The sequence below is a fragment of the Tachypleus tridentatus genome, chromosome 9 (genome assembly GCF_004210375.1).
Source record: "Tachypleus tridentatus isolate NWPU-2018 chromosome 9, ASM421037v1, whole genome shotgun sequence".
NCBI classification, from domain to species: Eukaryota; Metazoa; Arthropoda; class Merostomata; order Xiphosura; family Limulidae; genus Tachypleus; species Tachypleus tridentatus.
Window position 1 is genome coordinate 40,473,804 of NC_134833.1, and position 21,886 is coordinate 40,495,689.

Here is a 21,886-nt window from a genome sequence, read left to right on the forward strand (position 1 = left end):
CATGCATGTTCCATTCTAAGCATTTGTTAAGTGTGAAAAGTCCCTGCCATTCTCCTAAACTTGTAGTTAATTTCAGTATATGAGATTATAAGCTCCAGAAATTTAAGGTGTACCATAAACACTGATGTGAAAAAACATAAACTTCATTTTTAATTAGCTGCTTAAAACTTGCATAAATATGTCACAATTTCTGACATCTTTCAGGCTGAGTAGTTTTTTGTTGGTTTTTTTTAATGATTCATTTACACCAGTGGTTAAACTTGGAATATTTCATTGTTAAATATAAAATTAGGCCCCATGAAGCAGATTCTTGTTTGTGGTAAGGGGCCTTCTGGAGAAGGTTCTGTAGTTTCAGTTTACCTCCTCTTGGATCTATATATCCACCCATATGTTTGCCATGCATGGCGACCTGTGAAGGGGAGGAGAGGATCATCGTGGTTGAGGAATCCAACCCTAACACACTTCTTTGGCTTTGAATTCCTGTAGATAAGCAGCCTTTGGATTAACTGGCTGATCTACCAGTGTTGAACATTCTCAACAGGTGTTGTGGACATTGTATCTGATACTGTTGTTTGAGTACAGTGCTCACAAAATCTCTGCATTGCTCCAGTGTCCTTGACATTGTAATAAATCCCCTCATAGAGCTTCATGGTGGGTGGAATCAGTGGGCACTGAAATATTTCTTTATTATGGATCCCCCAAATAAAAATAAAATAGTAAAAAATCAGATCATGAGTAAACAACCACATGTTGAAAATTTTAAACAGCAATCTTTAACTTCTTCAACACCTGTATCTCATTTTCTTATATTACATTCTTTATCGAACAAATCTTTAGAGCAAATGTCTTTCTTCTTTTTTTTATTCAGAAGGGACTAAAGGAGATTTCTGGCTCTTTTAAGTCACTAAAAAGCTATGTTTTGTGTACATTTTGGTGGAAACATTCACTCCAAAACACAGTGAACTTCTCTTGCACATGAAGGCTGTTGAGGATATACCCATTGAGTTTCCTTTTTATGCTATTTTGAATTCATCACAAGGAGTTATTGTTGAGGGGGGGGGTTGAAGAATATCCCCAAATCAGAGATCCTAACTGGTTTCTACACTTAAGGAGTTTTTGCAGTAGGGCATAGCTACACTCTCAAAGATGGAATAATGCTGCTGACTAGCGTCCTAGTTTTTACATTTACATCACCACAACCACCTGCCACCATCAAGGCAGGTTATTGAAATTGTAAGCTATGACCATATATTCTAAACCCTCTGAGATGTTCCCAGTGTCAATGGGTCAGTCACTCAAAGGTATCGTCTCATGGTTCTTTGACATGTGCTCATTGCAGTTGCAAGGACCTGGATGCCTACGAGCGGAAATAGGCCCTCGCTGTGTTAATTGTAGTGGCTCTCACTCCTCTTATTTTTATTCTTGCACTTGTTGGGTGGAGAAAAGAGGTACAGCTTTTGAAAACTATTCATGACATTTCTTACCTGAGGCTTGAAAGTTACTATCCACCACTCCATTGTGAACATATGCAGCTGCATTCCATTCCACTGCTACAGTAGGAGTACAGACAGACCTTTCTGTGCCTCCATTAGAGTCATTCTCCAACTATGTGAAGTGTCTTTTGCCCTCCATGGTTAACAGAGTACACTAGTCAACGTCTATTCCAATCTATGTACCTACCAATTCTTCTAGTGACTGCTTGGGTCCATTTCCTTCAGCCTTGGCTTCTGGTGTATGCTCAGGGTGATCTTCTTTGGTCCCAAGATGTCAAATTATTATTCATTCTCAACCTCAGTTGCTGTACTTTACTTCTACTGACAGGGACCTGCCTGATCAATTGAAGGCAGAATCCATGGAGGTTAGAAGACTTTCTAATAAAGAAAAGCAATGTGGTCATAAACTGAAACATTTTCCACCTAAATAAAAATGGCCACATTCATACGATGGAACTGTTGAGGTTTCTGTTCGAATATAGATGACATTAAGGATTTTATTGCTTCTTATCATTCTGTGTCTCTTCTTACAGGAAGAATTTCTGAAATTTGCAGAAGCAGTCACCTTTCAGCAGTTTTCTTTGTACAGAAATAACAGGTTGTGTGATGGATGAGTGCCTGGAGGGATGGCACTGCTGGTCAATCAGCATGTGCCTGACCTTTCTTTGCCACTCGATACTCTCTTGGTGGCCATAGCCATCTGTGTTTTCTTGGGTCATTCTATCACTGTTTGTTTTCCCTACCTGCCTCTTGGAGAGACCTATGATCAATCAGCTCTTTATGCTGTCATTGAACAGTAGCTATCTTCCTTTTTAATCCTGGGGGATTTTAATGGGCATAATCCCCTCTTGGGTGGTGTTGACATTTCATAAGTATCCCACACTTTCAAACCACATTGCTTTCCAGCATGCTTGGCAGGTAGGACATCAAAGCTAGAAGGAATTCTGGATTAAGTTCCTAACTAGCATCTCTTCTACCACCAGTTCCCAAGTCATATGGGACGAGATTTAGAAGATCAATGGGTAGTATACTTCCACTGCCTTTACAATCTTGCTCTCTGATGGCCAGGAATTTGCTGATGCTGGGAGCATCACTGATACTCTTGGTGAAAGCTTTTCTCATGGACCTAGCACTTCTGCTTCATTTCCCACTTTTTTTAGCCATCAAGACTCATGGCCTTTTTACACTAGTGGAAATCAAGTTTGCTCTGCATCGATCTAGCAGTACATTGGTCATACCTGGTGATACTCAATACAAGATACTGTTCCCTCTCTCTCCTGCCTCTCTTGCTATACTGGCTGTTTCTAACCAGATCTGACTGGAGAGTGTTTCTCCTGGTATTGGTGCAGTGCTATTGTCCTACTTTTTTCTAAGCCTGGTACAGATCCCAAGACTTTTTCAAACTACTATCCAGTTGCCTTGGTGAGCTGTCTTTGTAAGATCTTAGAGAAAATGGTTAATGCTCATCTTGTTTGGTTCCTTGAATCAAGCAATGTCCTCTCACCCACCCATTGTGGGTTCTGATGGCAGTTCTTTACTGTAGACCACCTGATTCAACTTTAAAACGTTAATCAGAAAAGCTGTTCTTATATTACAACATGTTGTTTCTGTACGTTTTTTACCTTGAAGGCTTGTGATACTATGTGTAGGTATGGCATCCTGCAAGACCTCCACTTGTATGGGTGGAATGGCCATTTGCCCATTTTTATTAAATATTTTTTAAAGGATCAGCAGTTTCAGGCCTTTACCACAGGAACGAACTTGAAGCCTCTCAGAGTTGTCTTCAGTGTCACACTTTTACATTATAAAGTTTAATGCCATCAGTGGAGAACTACCCCTACAGATGCAAACAGACTGTGGTCAACAACATATACATCTCATGTCAATTGTTGAACATAAGGTTTGTTGAGCAGCAGCTACAGATTGCTCTCAGTTGTTTACTGAAGTGGACCACAGCAAACAGTTTTACCTTCTCTCTTTTTCTCTCTCAAACCATCTGCATGCACTTCTGCCACCAACGAGGTATTCACCCCGTTCCCAAGCTCTGTCTTGGAGAAGATGTGCTTCCTATGGTCCCTGAGGCAAAGTTGTTAGGGTTTATATTTGACTGTAAACTGTCTTTTGTTCTACACATCAAGCAGTTATGCATACAGTGTACAAGGGCACCGAATATCCTTTGTGTCCTCTCTTCCTCCTCTTTGGGAGCAGTTCAGTTTTCTTTGCTAAAGATCTGTTGTGCCCTCATTTGATCAAAATTTGACTATAGGTCCATGGTCTATGGTTCTGCCAGGATCTCAACCTTGAAGATGTTGGATGCTGTTCAACATCTGGGGCTTCAGCTCTACATGGGATATTTCAGCACTTCTCTAGTCTGGAGTTTGTATACTGAGTCTCATGAACCTCCTCTACACCTCTGCTATTTGCAACTGTCTTTATTATATACTTCAAAACTTCGATCCTTACCACAGCAATCCCACCTGGGGTTGTGTTTTCCTTCCTCAGTGAGCCATGCTTTTTCAGAATAGATGGTCTGCCATTGTTTCTTCTGGCCTTTGTGTCCAGCACAGTTGGATGAATTGGGTCTGTCTCTACTGGTTAACCCATTTTACCATGATTTATTATCATCCCTGATTGTTACCTTTCTTTGGGTCATCTGAAGAAGGGTGGATACTCCTGATTGGAAGTACTATCTTGTATTGGCCGAACATCTTTCGAACCATCGTTCCATTTCCATTTATACAGATGGTTCAAAATCAGGTATCTCTGGGCTCTGCCATGGTTTGTTCTGGTTTGGTGGCTGCATACAGGATCCCCTCTACATTTTCTGTGTTCAGTGCTGAATTGTATGCCATTTGTGAAAGCTATGTAGTACATGAACTGTACTATTTATACTGAATCTTTTAGCTTTTCACTGGCCCTGGAATCACTTCAGTTCTCACCATGTTCTTGTCATTATTTAAAACTGACTGGCTCATTTCTCTTTATCATCTACTTCTATCCAGTATTCTGAGTACCGGATCATGTCAGTATTCATGGAAACAAGCTAGCTGACACTACAGCTAAGTCTGTCTGCACTAGTACTATCACTGCTGTATGTGTTCCATGCATGGACTTTGGCCCTATATTCAAGGCTTGGCTTTGTGCTAGTTGGCAGTTGACTTGGATTGAGCAATATGACAAACTTTTCTAGGTCAAATCTTTGATTGCTCTTTGGCCATCTTGCTTCCATAAGGATTGACAGGAGGAAGTTGTCCTCACTGGGCTACACATTGGTCACAGCTTTTTAACACAAAACATTTTTGTTTATCTAGGGCTGATGGATCAGTGTGTGGTCTGTGTGACACTCAAGTTACAATAGACTACATTTTAGTGTCATGCTGTCATTATGACTGTGAGCAACGGCATCATTTTAGACATATTTTACCATGGGTTCATCCCTGATATTGGACAGTATCATCGACAGTGGTGAATACTGTCTGCCTCAGTCGTGTTTTTAAATTTTTAAGAGCCATTGGCCTTTTTAATTTAACTTAAGTTTTTAATTCAACCAACAATTGCCCTTTATTTTACTTTAACATGATTCCCTTTTATGTATTTTAATAATTTTACTTTTATTTTTTTAGTACTTATTTGGTACAGATAGCCTAGTAGTTTTGAGCCAATAAATGCCAAACAACCAACCAACAAACCAAAATCTGGTTGTAGCTTTGAAGTGGGGAAGTGTATTAGAGTATCAAATAAAGTTTGTTTATTAAGCATGTAGTCATAGTACCTAATTAATGTTAAATTTTAGTAAGACAAGCTACAAAATTCAAAAATGTTCATTTTGTAATATGTAAATTCATCATTTTATACCCAAATATGGATGTTAACCCTATTTGTTATGTCTTGGGAGCAAATCAATACCTATTAGAAGTATAGCATCACATAAGAAAAACCTTCAATATAGAAGACAGTTTCTGATGTATGCTTGGTTTATCTTTATTATAACAGTTTCAGGTTTATATTAATCATGTTGTAATACTATGTTGAATTATGTTTATTGTTGGGTTGTTGTATTTTTACCAGTTTCTGTATTTTTATCTTTCATACATATTTCTGTTAAAATAAGTCTCTCTTTTAATTTGAAGCTATTGCACAGAAAAGTAAAATGTATAGTTATGAATAGCTGGATGTGACCTGCCACACTGAAGATAATTAATATAAAAAACAAACAACATACTTATTATACTACCTGGATTATGTACTAATAAATGTACTGTGACTGGACTGTTATTGGTAGCAGTATGACCTATGTTTGGTCATTGCTAAAAACTCCTCTAGCACATATAAAGCAAGTATAAAGTTAATAATGTTGATTGAATCTTGTTTTTTTGTGAATTCTTTAAACATTCTGCAACTCTGCTAGTCAAAATAACTTTTAAATAAAAACATAATGTACCTTGACTGTGATTATTGTTCAGGTTTGTGGAACTGTAGAGATAAGTTATATTGATTTTGTTTTAATTGGTTATTCATTATTCTTTCCAGGATAGTGCTTTTAAGTTACTAAGCTCAAGAAGACGTGGGAGCACAGACAGTAATTCTTCTTTCAACATGAGAAGTCCACCCAGTCCAATCACAGCAACTTTTCATTCTCCTAACAGTGCAGCTAGGTCAGTATTAAAAAAAAAAAGAGAGAGAGAGAGAAAAAGAAAGAAGCACATTTATATTATAGACAATAAGTATTTTCCTGGTCTATTTTTGTGTTTGTTTGTTTTTCAAGATCCAGTTAAGCATAAAATATTCATTGTTTTCTAATAAAAATTATGTTGTAAAATTCTTTTTCTTATCTTCTGAAGAAATATTTTTAAGAGGTATTACATTTTGACCTTAGACCTGGACAAGTCAAATGTGAAATGTTTTTTATTATCTTTATTGAAATTCTTTATTTATTTTTTGATTTAAAACATACAAAATCATTATAAATTCTCTATTGATGTTGACTTAAGGTTAGTAAACCTTTATCACATAATTTAAAGATTTTGCTCTCAAACTGTTATTTTAGAGGTATGATGATTCCTATAAGGATGTGTTATGTTCAAGCCATTTATTTTAGTTGTGTTATTAGTAGTATAGCATTATAAAATGATTACTGTAATGCCAATAAAGTATGATGTATCTTCAAAAATAAAATTTAAAATGAATTTTTATGGATTTGTGTAATACATTGATGTTTATTACATCATATATTTTTTAGTATTCAGCAGTGAAGGCTGTTTGTTGATATGTTGACCTCCTTCTTGTTAGCAGCTCAAAATTATGAATGGCAGTGTCTAATTTATGTAATTTTGATCTATAACATGGCTTTGAGAGACTGTCAAATACCAGTATTAATGTTATTTGAAAATCAATTTTTCAGTTAGTATATGTGTGAAACATAAATTGTGTTGTTCTCAACATCTTCCAGTGCTTTACTTTTCTGTCATAAATACAATAAAGTCAGTAATTGGAAAGCTTGGTCATTTTGTGAAGTATCCTAATATCAGGTCATTCCTAAAGTAATGCCCGATTTTAGGTTCAGAAAAAGAAAGGATTTCAAATGCTTTTAATGTTATTTAATCAGTAATGTATGTTTCATGATTATTAATTACTTTTTGTCAACAATTCACAAGCTTCTGAATGCCACTTCTATAAAATTCTTGGAGTTTGGAGGAAAGGAATGTAGAGAAGGTAGTTTTGGCATCTTCGTGTATTCCAAGCTCTTTCCCATCAAAATAGTTCATCTAACTTTGGAATAGATAATAGTCAAATGGGGCAAGGCCTGGAGAATAAGGAGGATGTGGAAGTTTTCCCAGTCTAGCTCTTCAATCTTTGCAGATGTGATCCTTGCTGTGTGGGGCTGTGTGTTATCCTGGTGTAACACACCTTTACAGTTGATCAAAGTGGGCTCCTTTTCTTTTAGCACAACATTCAAACACTCTAATTGTTAACAATAGAAGCCTGATGTAATCGTGACATTGAATGACAGCAACTCAAAGTGGATCACACCAATAATATCCCACCAAATCCTTCACAAGACATTCCTAGGGTGGGGTTCCATTTTGAGCTGTGCTTTAACCAGTTTACCTGCACTGAGTCATTGTCTTCAGCACTTAACATTTTTATAAAATATCCATTTTTTATCTCCAATCACTAACCTGTCCAAAAAAAGGTGAGTTATGTTCATGAGAGTGCAGAGAAATGAAAATGTCCACTCTTGCTCTAAAGTTGGCTTCTATCAAATCATGGGGGTGACGCATTTTCCAAGTTTTTACACCTTTCAAAGCTGTTGCAGATGATGGTTAAAAGTTTAATTGGTTGAATTAAGCTTCTGTGCTAGTTGTTATAGCTCAATCTTCATCAAGTGCAGCCAGCAGCAAGTCATCATTAAACTCAACTGAATGACCTGAACGTGGCGCATCACTTAAGCTGTAGTCACCTGATCTGGACTTCTGAAATCACCTTCGACATTTTCTTTCACTGAGAAATTCTGCACCATAAACACCTTGAATGTTTCATGTAGTTTCTGCTGCACTTTGCCTTTTTTAAACTCATAAAACATTATATGTCTAATGTGCTCCTCTGACACATCCATCTCATGTTTTATTTGATTAATGATCTGAAAAAGTGGAGTTTGGTTAGTTTCTTTTATTTGTCTGAACATTTTTATACACATCCTATTACATATTTTAGTCATTAAAGCCTTCTACAAAGACAGAAATGATGATGCACTTTCTGTATTAAATTTTCAGACATTACTTATGGGATGACCTGATAACTAAAAAGTACTCTACAAAGTTGTATAAATTTCAAGCTTTTGTTTTTTGTATTTTTAATCAATAAACCAAGATGCTCATAAATAATTTTATGAAGACAAAAATGCAATCCGAAGCTCCTTAATCTCCTGACCAACTTGCATTGGAATGTCTTTCTTATTACATGGTGTGATAAAACATTTAACTGTATTTTATAAGTGTAAATGAAACAGTCCTGACTCATTGTGTTGTGTGATAAGTTATTTAACTGTGTTTGATAAATGTAAATGAATCAGTCCTGACTCATTACGTGGTGTGATAAGCTATTTAACTGTGTTTAATATATGTAAATGAAACAGTCCTGACGTCCTTATCATTACGTGGTGTGATAAGTTATTTAACTGTGTTTAATAAATGTAAATGAATCAGTCCTGACTCATTACGTGATGTGATAAGCTATTTAACTGTGTTTGATAAATGTAAATGAAACAGTCCTGACTCGTTATGTGGTGTGATAAGCTATTTAACTGTGTTTGATAAATGTAAATGAATCAGTCCTGACTCTTCTTCTTGTTAAACATTGCACAGATTTATCAGGAGTAGATCTGGAACGCCTCAGGACCACTTGCTCAGCTATGAGGACACAGAGTCTCTAAATCCTGAAGAAATTTACAATTCATTAAGGATGACCTCTGCAGAAATTCAGAAGTATAGTCTTGACACATGTGAAAAAGATTTTAATAGTAGAGACAACAAGCAGAAGATAAAAGATGCCTGGATAAGAGATTCAGTTTCACAGGATTCTGGCATTAGTCACTCTTCAGTTCCTGATGGAAGGCAAGATTTAGTGCAAGACCGCATAAAATATTTCAGGATGCAGTCTCCTAAATGTTCTCCATTTGAATACTCTCCAACTCATTATAAAGAACAGGTTTTGTATGAAATTGTTACCCAAATTTGTATCAGGATTTTCATATTGATGGATGATTTATCATTTTTTCTAAGCTTTTAATGGTTCTCTCAAGAACATCAACATTTTTCTAAAATTAAAGTTAAATCATGTTTTTAAAACTTTTCAGAATTTAATTTTTATGTGTAGTTGAACTAAATATATCAGCAATATCCAAGCATAAAAAGGAATTTAGAAGTAATATCTTACTTCCAATGAATTGTAAACAAACTAAAAACACTTTCTTCAAAAACATGGTTCACTTCCAATACCTTATTTATAACACATGCTGTATCTATGATTGGATTACATTTCTAACTTGTTTCCAGATATGTAAAAATGTTACAACTCATTGTATGAGGAATATTTTACAAAGTTTTTGGTATATTTGTGAACAGACCCATTTATGAAAGTTACCAGTATTTTATTGTATTTTTGTGTGTTTCTACATTTGTGATATCACTTGCAAAAGTTACTACAAATATTTTTATATTGTATTCTTTCAGAGATTGCAAAGTTAGAATTACTTTATAAAAGTAACATTTATCACAACTTAGATTCATTGTGATATAACATTTTATTTTACTTAGATTGTATTGCAATAGTTATAATTTAATTCTGTTTGAAACTATGAGCCATAAAATTAAAATTAAATATTTTCTGACTTGTCTACATTATTCACTTGTGAAATTATTAAATACTAAAAAACTGTTAAAAATTTTTGGTTTTTCAACCATACTGTATGGTACAGTGCTATAAAGTACTAATTAATTTTTGAAGTTAAATAAATAAACCATCATGGCAAAGATAATTAAAGTATTGTTGATATGAGGCATCTTTGATAAGATGTTTTACACTTCATGCTTTCTTCTGATGTTGCTCATTAACACACAGGTAAGTATTTGAACACAATGTGTTGCAATGTTTGGCCTTTTAACCAAGCTGTATTATATCCTGTAATGGTTCAGGGGTTTTTGTTTATTGATGTGTTAGATACTCATTTTGTGACATGGTAAATAAAACCATTCTAGCTAAAATATGGTATTTTAAGCAGTAAAACCCCATAAAATAAATTGTAAATATTATGACAAACTAACTGTTCTTGAATTCCTTTGGCTTGGAATTTGGAAATCTTATTTATCTTGTTATATTTGAATTTTAATCACCAGATAACAGTTAATGTAGGTTAAACTTGCAATATTTGAAAATAGTAAGTTTCTCAAGCGAGGAAGTGTTATTAAAGTTATTGGTACTTACTTAGTTGCCACAATTATTAAACTATTTTATATTTTTATACATGTTTGGGGCATTCATATGGAATGCATCCATCCAGTAATGTAGAGCATTAGGCATTACTAGAAATGTATATTTCATTCATTAAGCTATAAGAATACAATTTGGCCATTTAACATTAAGACAAATATGAAATTTACTTATTAATATCTTTCTCTCAGGACAGTCTTGATTATAGTGTATGTAGTTTCATTATTTATGTGAAAAGTGACTTTATTTGTACCATTTATCAATTTCTATACATATGTATTGTATTATTCATTGCATTGAAACTTGTGTGACTGCCCTTAGCCATTGTACCACAGAAGTACTAGGTTCAGTAGTACAGGGTGTTCGGAAAGTCACTGTGCACTTGTATATTTATTAACAGATATGTTTCAATATAGAATACAGGAGGTAAATATGAATGATAATTATAAATAATGTTGAAAGTGACCCTCGTTTGCATCAATACAAGCCTGGATCCTTCTTATTTTGTTTCTAAACACTGCTATCAGTTTTTGGCTTGAAATAGACTGAATAAAATATGATTACAAAACTGCACAGTGACTTTCCAAACACCCTGTGTAAGAAAACACATACAGCTTTGAGAATACATCTGTAACTTATAAATAATCCTTGCTCATCTGAAGAAAGTAAAATAAAAAATGGAGCTAATTTATAATAATTTAGATTGACTACAATAATGTAAACAAAGAATTAAATGTTGATAATCGAAAGATAATTAATATTGGTCTGAAATTAATATATGTATCACTGAATTGATATTAAACAGGAAGAAACATCAAACATTTCTAGTTCTTGTACATCTTAAATGTATTGGAAAATTATAGTTCCTTTGTGTTGAGGAAACCATGAGTTGGTCTATGTTTAATATAATAATGATAATTCTTAAATTATAATTATTAAAATAGTCATTTATAACTTACAGAATTTGACTGTTGTAGGCCATTGAGTAAATTGTAAAGCAGTATCTTTATTACTTGTTGCTATTAAATCTTCAGTGTGCCTAAAAGTTTTTTATATACTCTGCTGGACCTAGCATCACAAAGTTATATTCATATTCAATTTCACAAAATTGGATATATACAGCTGTATGTGAATAGTGACAATGCTAACATTGAGTTCCTGGGTTTATACCTAAAACATTTTATAAACTTGATAATATTTGGAAACATTATCATGTTTTGTGTAGTTAAAAGTGGTTGCAATAGTAATTGTTAAGATTACAAAAAAAGTTTAAGTAGAATAGCAGGTTTTTGTGTAGATAATTTTCAAATCAAACGTCTCTTACTGTGCTATTAGCATTTACTTCTTCAAATTTTACTTAACATTAGATAATGTTCTACAGTTTTTACATTAAAGTACAGTGGTACTTCGGTTCTCGAATGACTCCCTTCTCGAACAATTTGGTTTTCAAACATATTGTTTGAGAAAAAAAATGTCTTGGTTGTCGAACATAAACTCAGTTTCCAAACCAAGCTGTTGTGGCCCAAACCCCCAAATAACCCGACTGATGACCCGAACGACTCTTCAATCATTTTCAACCCACGCCAAGCTTGCCCAAAACATTTTACCCGCACCTGTCGCTCAGTCCACACCCCCACTAAAATCTGCTGTGAACGTTCTCGTTTTTCTTTTGTTGTTGTTTTTCTAAATATTCTGATTAAATAAGCCACCATGGGGTCAAAGAAGGATAATGAAAGAGAAAAGAAAAGTTGTTAGAGCCACAATAGAGGTGAAAAAAGACCTCATAGCGAAGTATGAGAGTGGTGTTCGCGTGTCTGACCTTGCTACACAGTATGGTATGGCAAAGTCTACAGTCTGCACCATACTGAAAAATAGAGGTCATCAAAGGAGCTGATGTTGCAAAAGGAGTCACAGTGCTTATGAAACAAAGATCACAAACAATAGAAGAGGTAGAAAAACTGTTGTTGATTTGGGTAAATGAAAAACAGTTAGCTGGTGATAGCATTTCTGAGACCATCATTTGTGAGAAAGCAAAGCAGTTGCATGCTGACTTCCTGAAAAACACCCCTGGAATGAGTGCTGATACAAGTGATGCCTTTAAGGCTAGTAGGGGGTGGTTTGAAAAATTTAGGAAGAGAAGTGGCATACATAGTGTGGTGAGACATGGGGAGGGTGCCAGGCAGAAACAAACCTCATTAGACAAGTTTTTTATGAAAAATAGGTCCAGTAAATCTCAAGCAGGTTGTAGTGGTGCGAAGAGACAGAAAAGAGAAAGAACCCCAGAAGGAGAGTTATCTGACATTTTTATGGAAGGTGATTCCCATTCCAAACAATAATAACCCTCCTACTCTCCCATTCCTCACCACCTTTCTCTTACACTATCAGCTCTCCTCAGCACAGGTAAAGTGCAGTTAAAGTTTCATTTATTGTTTTTTTTATTGTGTTCACAGTTTTTGTGGTTCACTTTATGCATGTAAGTAGTATCATACAGGTATAAATAAGCAATATTTTTACTTAAAATGCTTCATAATGCATAATTTTTGTTGGTCTATAACGGATTAATTTAATTTACAGTATTTCTTATGGGAAAAATTAATTCAGTTTTTGAACAAATCGATTTTCGAACATCCTTCTGTAATAGATTAAGTTCAAGAACCGAGGTACCACTGTATTTTTATAATGATGCAAAAAAGGCACTGATACTATAAAAGTGTGTATTTGTCTTGGAACTGTTAATAAAATTAAAGGTGGCAAAGAAAAAGTAATTATTAAAGTTAATCAGTATGTCTTTTCTACTGATTAGGTACTTTCTGATATTATAAACAAAAATTGTTCACTATTTGGGCAGAAAAGTTGCATATAAATCCATAGTTATTTGCTTGAGTGATGTTTATATAATAACAGCTTAATGCTCACCACCTTTTGATTTTTTCAGTTCTTCTATATCTGTTGTTTTGTTGTGATATATAAATAATCTTTCCTTTTCAAAAGACACAAAACTTTATACCACTTATATTTTTATAGGATGGCAAGAATGGTGTGGATAAAAATGCACTATTAGAACCTGGTGTTAATCATGAAAGTGAAATTGAAGATGGTAAGTTGCTTGGATGTATTTGGAGCGCTGTTACGTATGCACTGCACAGTTTCTGTTGTAAGCTGTAAACAAGGAACTGTAATGATACTACAGTAAATTGTTTTTAAAAGTGTGCATTAGATATCCCAGTTAAAATGTAATGTTAAATGTACTATTAGCCTTGCTGTGATATTTAATCAGATTTTCTGGCTTAGAATAATTTATCTTATCAAAGTTAAATGTTATTAACTTAAACTGCTAAACTTTAATAAAAAAAAATAACTAAATGAACAAGAGACTTTTCCAATTAATAGAGTGGTAATTAGCCAAAATAATATAATCAATAACTACATGAAACAAAGAATTGTTCAAAGCTTTATTATTAAATGGATACCAAACATTAACACTTTTGAAGGCCATTTCAACCTGAATTGTTCCCTAACCATATTTGCCTTAAAAGAATTTCTTGATCAGGTACCACCTAAACTTTGTGGACATATTTCTTTCCAGATGACTGTGTAGGACTGAAAAGGATGCACAAAACTGTTGAATCTAGTTTCCGAGTCCTTGTATTAACATTCTGTTCCAAAAACATAGCTTATTATTTTTATGGTTCTATAGAACTCCATTGTTTATCTTGCAGTAATAATATATAGTAAAACCTGTCTAAGGTGGAATCACATGAAATCAAATAAAATTTCTGGCTTAGATAGTGAACATATTTCCTTAATTATATATAATTTTTGACTAGACTCAAAGGAAGTAAGACATTTATTAATAAAGTTATTATACTGTTCATGCTATTTATTAGAATAAGAACAAAAATAGACAGACATTTAAAATATACATAAGTACACAAAAACTTAATCAAATTTATTTGAAGAAAGTGTCCAATTTTAACTATTTCATTTTTTTTACTACAGCCTTTTTGTAACTTCATTTTTGCTCACTATATTTTCCATTTTGTTCATCTTGTGAATCTCTTACACTGTTACCATCTTGCAATTCTATTTCATATCAATTTCATCAGTTTCTGTTAAAACATTCTTGTCAACGTTCACAAAACTTTATTTACACATTTACAGAATAATCTGCATCAATCTTCTCAGTCAGAGTTTGGATTTCACTAGAATCGTCATAACAAACAACTCCACAATCTCCACCATTATCAAGAATAAATCCACAGTTTCAAAAGCACTTAATTGAATGACTTAAAATGCAATTGCATCTAACACGTCAGTTTTCACGGTCATTTCAGATGCTGTCTTACAGTCGTCCATGTTTGCAATAATCTGCTGAAGCATCAGTTTTCTGCATTTCAATTTTATACACTGTATAATTCCATTATCTAGTGGCTGTAGAACTGATGTTGTACATGGAGGTAGAAAGACTAAATGAGCATTTAAAAGATGAGCCTTTGGGTAACAACTTGCATTATGTATGAAAAGTAGAATATTCCTATTTTGTTGTTCTATTCTTTTGTTTAATTTGTTCAAAAATTCCTTGAATATAGCTCTTGTAATCCACACTTTATTATTTGCTTTCCATTCCACAGGAAGTTGATTCTTCCTTAAATTTTTGAAACAGTGCAGATTTTCACTTTTACCTATTACCCATGGTTTCTCTAGTTTTCCATCAGCAAATACAACCAAAAGTACAGTCAATCATTCTTTCAAATAGCAACCTCTGAAATAATGAAGGCAGAAAAAAGAACAGAATATATTTAACCAATACTTACTGTAACAAAATGTTTGAGAATTTATTAATATTTAAAGAAATTAATATTTAATCAGAAACTTTTTCTGCCTTCCTCAGGTTCAAATTCTACTTGTTGATAGATGAAGTAGGTGATAGATAGTTTTCTGTCTGTGTTATGCAGGTTCTGCCATATAGAGGGCCTTTTATAAGAGAAATCTTAAGTTAAGATAATGCTGCAAAGGTTTGATATTTCTGCCCTATGCAGTTTCTGGCTTGGATAGGTTTTACTGTGTTAACTTTTATTGTAGCCTTTAGTTAGTTTTAAGGTTATATGTAATTTTTAGTTCCTGTAAAAGTTGAATAAATGTGAGTAATATTCTATATTTTAATTACTCATAACAACCAATTATTTTTTAATATTATATATGAAAATAACTTCATATGAATTTTTTTTTATTTCTTCATAATGTTTCACCAATGATATGTCCCCCAAGCAGCATAGCAATATGTCTGCAGACTAAGTGCAAGAAACCAGGTATTGATACCCATGGTGGGTAGAGCACAGAAAGATCTTTGTGTAGCTCTGTACTTAACTGCACACAAACTGATGATCAATAATAGTTTTTGACTCAAAATTATCTTTCAGTAATAAATTTTATTGAATTTAGTATTCATGTCACCATTAATGCAATAATTTTAATTTTGTTACTTTGCAAAATCTGTTAGTTAATTTTGTTTGTTTTTTAATTAGTACTAGTGTATTAGCATCAGTACAAGTATTATTTTCATAAATTTTATTTCTTTTTCAGATTCTGTTTTTTCAAATATTGTCACAGAACTTAACAATCGCAACACCAGGTATGTTTGGGTGGTAATGAGCATTTTAAATCTTTTTTTCCTTTACTTTAAACTTTGAATAATGGCACGGTTAATAAATATATCGGATAAATGTTGTAAAAAAATGTGTACTACATATTTTGGAATTAACTGTGGTGGCAAAACTAGAAAATATGAGTTTTTGTTTTTTTTAAGTACATTCCAACATTTAATTAAATTTTTGAAATCCAAATAGTTGAAAATAAAACTAGCTTTTTTCAAGAAACTTTGTAGAATGGATGGCAACTGCCTGTTGTGGAGACACAAGTGTAGAGGGAAACATTTAGAGTCTTCTGCCTTTCTTCTTCAGGTCAGTGTGTGTGTGTGTAGGTGTTGGTGTTGTCAGTCTTTTATAGTGTCCTGGTGGATTGTGGAGAGTGTGTTATGATTGGTTGGATTATCAGTGTTTCTGATTGGAGGAGAGATTTCATGTAGATTCAACTTACATGCACACTAACCTGAAAACAAAAGGTGGAAGACTTTCGAAATGTTGTCCTCTATATTTGTGTCTCCACAACAGGCAGTTGCCATCTATTCTACAAAGTTTCATCATGAATACTCTGCCTAAGCAATCTATTAAAGAATCAGCTTTTCTTTTGAAAACAAGAAAGTGTTTACATTATTTTGCTTAAAATTAAACTAAACATAATACATCAACACTTATATCATTTTAGGGTCAATAATTATGAACAAATGAGAAACTAACACAGTAGTAAGAAATTAAGATCCTGTTGTGTAATTAAGTGCAAATTGTAAGCAACTTTTAAAACTGCAATGCTTGACGAACAGGAAATCTTTAAGAGACATTATATGTATGTATATTTCTTAATGGAGGTCTACTTCTGTAAAACTATTTACAACATTAGATTTGTACTGTTTATTGTTTTTACTATTAAGTTGGAAACTTCAACTAGATGAATTTAATGATTAATATCTCAGTAAGATTACAAATGTCAAAGTTTTTTTTTATAAACAGAAACGAACCAAGAAAGCATGCACTTGCAAGACTCATACGCCTGGTAAAAGAAAATCATCCAGGGTGGGATGACCACTTTAGAAATGTTCTGAGGCTCTTGATCGAGACAGTTGCTGATTCAGATGTGAGAATATTTTTTGTTATAAACAGTATCAGTAGATAGCTTTATGACTGAAGAAAAGACAAAATATTTTAGTATTGAAGAAATACGTCTGTGTAGTTTAGATATTGTGCATGTCTGTAAAATTAAGAATTGTACAGCCTAATTATTAATTTCATTTTAATTCTGGCCAGTCACAGGGCCCTTCCTCTTATCCTAGCCTGCTGCATTCCTGGATATCCATATAGCATCCAACTGTGTATGCATGCCAGATATTTGCTAAAGGTCATAACTAATCCTGCTGCAGGCTGTTCTGTTATAGTATTGGTTCTGTGGACCTAAAATAATTTTTAAAAATTAAAAGACATTATGAGACTCAATTTTGTTTTCTGTGGTTTCTGAAAATGTGAGTTGCCTTATATTCAAAATCACTACATATAATCAGACCAGTGCAGTAATTAATATTTTAGTTCTTTAAAGTAGCAGTGTTTCTAATGTTAAATTTGTGTTTTAGAATGGAGGGGTTGAAATTATGACTTGAGTGTCAGAGTCTTAGAAAGTAACACAGATGTTATGAACTTGTTGAACGATTTTTCTACCAGTGTAATGGTCATAGGCACTATAGATGGAGGGACTATAATAGGTCATTTGCCTGCCCAGTTATTTTCAGCACAAAGGAGAATTTGTAATGAATCTTTTACACTATGTGCTTGTAAATTGTTATACATTTATGCATTTTCATCTTTGATTTGTTTATTCACAAATCTGTGCAGGTGGAAAGTTTATTTCTACTGAATAAAAATTCAAATAGGAGGCTAAAAATCTTTTTTTAATTATTTTTTACAAAACAGATGCAAGTAAAACTTGTATCAAGATAAAATTTGAAACCTCAACACTTTGGTTGTAATTTTATTGGGAAATATTTATGGAATGCATTACACACAGTTTTTCTGAAGTTGATGTCACAGTTTTTTTTGTGACTAACAATATATGATCATGTAATGTACATTTTAAGAGTTAGTTCAGATGCTTGCTAGTGGCTCAGCATGGCCAGGTGGTTAAGGCACTCGCCTTGTAATCTGAGGGTCGCGGGTTCAAATCCCAGTCACACCAAACATGCTCACCCTTTCAGCCATGTGGGCATTATTATGTGACGGTCAATCCCACTATTTGTTGGTAAAAGAGTAGCCCAAGAGTTGGCAGTGGGTGGTGATGACTAGCTGCCTTCCTTCTAGTCCTAACTATTAAATTAGAGAAGGCTAGCTCAGGTAGCCTTCATGTAGCTTTGTGCAAAATTCAGAACAAACCCAACCAGATGTTTGCTGGAGTAACAGTTATCATTGTTTTCACTTGTTCAGAAATTTTTCATTTTGATGGCTCCCAATTATTTTAATCATTCCATTTCTGCCTGGTTCTAGTTTTATTCATTTGAATTATTATAAATATATGTTGAATAAGTGCGAAAATAAAGGAAAGATAATTTTAATTTGATTCTAAGTTTTAAGCTGGATTTGTATTGAGTAGTGGGTCACCTTTATAGGTATTATTACCTTTTGTGTACCTGTCTCTATTCTTTGTATCTGGCTGTTAAAAACTGAGTGAATGTAACATAAGAATTTAAGCTTATTTATCAGGTGGGAAATGAAGTTTTATAATAAATATTAAAAATGTAGTAATATAATACTAAACAAACATGGACCTGTTTAGATTAAATTTTGTCATCAGTATTAAATCTTTCAAACAATTGGTTCACAGCATTCTAATTTCGAAAAACATCAGCTGCTACAAAGAATTGGGAAGAGCCAGGTGACAAAAGGCTGTTTTATCTATAAAGGTCACACATTACTCAAAATATCATTGTCAAAAAAACAACAGAAACCATTAAGAAACCAACATGCCATAGCTAGTCTTGAATTTAAGAAAATTTTGTAAATTTATTGTAATTATCTCGCTAATCTGGTTGAAACTTTCAGCCTAAACACCACTGCTGAACTTGAGCTTAACTGAAATGTCAAATTTTAACAAACTGATATCAGTGAGAAAATCTAGTAGTCATCTTTTATTTACATTAGGATCACTAAAATATAAAAATGCTTTATCAAAAGGTTTAAGTTTTTGTTTACCTACCCATGAACTTAATTTCTCCAATTACTGTTTTTCTTTTAATTTTTTTCCTAGTTTTAACAAATGTAGCACATTAAACAGAGTGCCTCATTAAAGTTAAATTTTTAGATACAATGTTGTCCTCATTCTTCAATCCCTTAAAAAAACCTTTCTCCTATCATACATGCTGAGTTCTCAGAATCAAACTTTCCACTAACTGGAATTTGCTGTTTTCCAGCCAGGTAAGGAAAGATACAAATGGCATTATTTTAAATGGACTTGATTACATCTCCGAACTGGAAGACATTTTTAAAATGATGGAACAAAGTTTAAACTCTTCAAGAAAGACTGGCTTAAACATACTCTCAAGTGTGAGGAAAAGCTGTAATGGACTTTAAAACATCTTGTACATTACTTTTACAGAACTTTGTCTCACAGATTCCCACTCCAGTGTTATGTATGGCTTACTGAAAATATAAAAATGGTTTGCCCCTGAGACCTGCTCAGTCTACTTTCTGTTCTCATACCTGCAAGTTTGTACCTGTACTCTCAGCTCATTTAACTGAGAGTAATCTTATTGTTAAAAACTATTTTCTTTCCTTTGCTTAAAATATATCTATATTTTCAAAAGCAAACCAGTTTATTATGCCTAGCTTTAATATTCAATCATTGTTTACCAGCATTGCAACTGAGTAAACAATTCAAAGAATGACTGAGCAGTTATTCCAACCAAATGATATGAACAACATTCATTTCTAATAGCAACATTATGACCAGATAGATGAAGTGATAATAGGATCATCCCTAAATCTGCCTATTGCAAATGTTTTTCCTATGTTGTTACCCATGTCAGTGGCTGGATGTATTATAAACCATTACTGTACAGAGTATATGTTGTGATACTTTTCCACAACACCATTTATGCCAAAAAGTTTATAGAATACCTAAATTTACTTTAAAAGTGTTAGACATCAAATTAAACTATCTCTTTTCCACATGTGTTTAGTGTAAGAAAACATTTACTGTAGTATACACTCATTTCAGTTGTTTCTTGCCAGGCTCTCAAATGCAACTAATTTTAAATCTCCTAAACAGGAATTATAATATCTGTTCTGATTATTTCTGTCTTTACAGTAAAAATTTCAAAATTTCTCCTTAATTTTTACACTCTAAGTTTAATAAAGAAAATGGATACAACCAGAAAGCTACACACAGTATTGTAATATCTACTAATTTTTATCACTCCTTTAATGGGTAAACTTGAGTCCCAAATTTGGAGGATGTTCAAAACGTAATACCGACAGATAAAACTATGTTTAGTATTTAAGTCAACATTCAGAATTCATAGCTTGTTTTAAAACCAAAAACACACAATCCTTCACTATGTACTTGAGTCGTATATAAATACACTTGTGGTAACTAATAATCAGTGATGTCGAGAAAACCCCCTTGTAGAGAAATATACATGTAAAAACGGCTCATTTGGGTTGAGAAAATGTTTTTTTACGTAGAGGAGTTAACAACATTACGACCTTTTTCGGTCATCGTCAGGTTCACAAAGAAGAAGGTCAAAACGTTGTTTACTCCTGTATGTAAATATTTTTCTCAACCCAAACGAGCCATTTTTACATATATACTTGTGGTAACTGTGTAAAAACTGTTTGTATTAGTAAAAACTACATATACCTACAAATGCATAAACATTAGCAAATGGGAATTTCAGCTAGAAGTGGATATAAGTTAACTAATCTATCTTAACCTTGTATCTGGTTGCATAATGAGAATAACAACCACTCCATTCTTCCTAAAAATATAAACATTTTTTACTGTAGAAAGACATTTTCTGTATTATTTTTATTTTTAAAGATGCATTCGTCCTTTCTTTTCAATGTTTTCTATGAACATTATTATTAAATGTTTCTAAACTTTTGTATCAACAGTTTTTCACTTAGTAGCTAATGTTGTGAATTAAAATACCAATGTTGATGTAATTTATAAGAATTCAATAATATTGATAATTAATGATGTTTTTTTGGTATTATTATATTTCTGATATTCCTTGTATAATTCGTAAACTTGTAACAGCTTATGTGTATAACATGGAGATATTGGTTTCCTATGAAACAGGGTTCTGTTCGAGCTCTTGCTATGAGATCACTTTGTGAATTATTAAAAAGGCAGGCTGAGCGATTCCATGGATTTGGAGAATTAACAATATTGAAAATCTTGGAAGCTCATAAAGATTCTGAAAAAGAGGTATAATATATTAAATTAACATTTTTCATAAAATGTAATTTAATAGTACCATGTTTAAGAAAATCCAATATTTGTTCACATTGCTAATATCCTAACTTCTCATCTGGGGAATTTATAACTTTTAGCTTTGTTTAATTTATGAAAACATTTTTCTAAATTTCTCACATTAGGTATTGTTTTACTAGACTGCTATTCTAGCCATGGAATGGTATTAAATTTGAGGCTTCAATGTATATTTTTGTGCAAAATTACGATTAATTTCTAAATTAATTTTTTTTGGCTTCAAAACTGTAACTTAAGATTATGATTTGTACAGCAGA

General features: G+C 33.1%; 1 protein-coding gene across 12 annotated transcripts in view; it reads left to right on the top strand.

Moving 5' to 3' along the window:
* The window catches only part of LOC143225113 (CLIP-associating protein 1-B-like), a 183,557-nt gene that overhangs the window by 156,629 nt on the left and 5,042 nt on the right, over positions 1-21,886 (top strand). For all 12 annotated transcript variants that reach the window (XM_076453911.1, XM_076453906.1, XM_076453907.1 and 9 more), the window contains 6 exons: positions 6,024-6,148; positions 8,858-9,200; positions 13,506-13,578; positions 16,065-16,113; positions 17,108-17,231; positions 21,438-21,566. In XM_076453911.1, the coding sequence (XP_076310026.1) occupies positions 6,024-6,148; positions 8,858-9,200; positions 13,506-13,578; positions 16,065-16,113; positions 17,108-17,231; positions 21,438-21,566 (843 nt within the window). The remainder of the gene's footprint in view (positions 1-6,023; positions 6,149-8,857; positions 9,201-13,505; positions 13,579-16,064; positions 16,114-17,107; positions 17,232-21,437; positions 21,567-21,886) is intronic.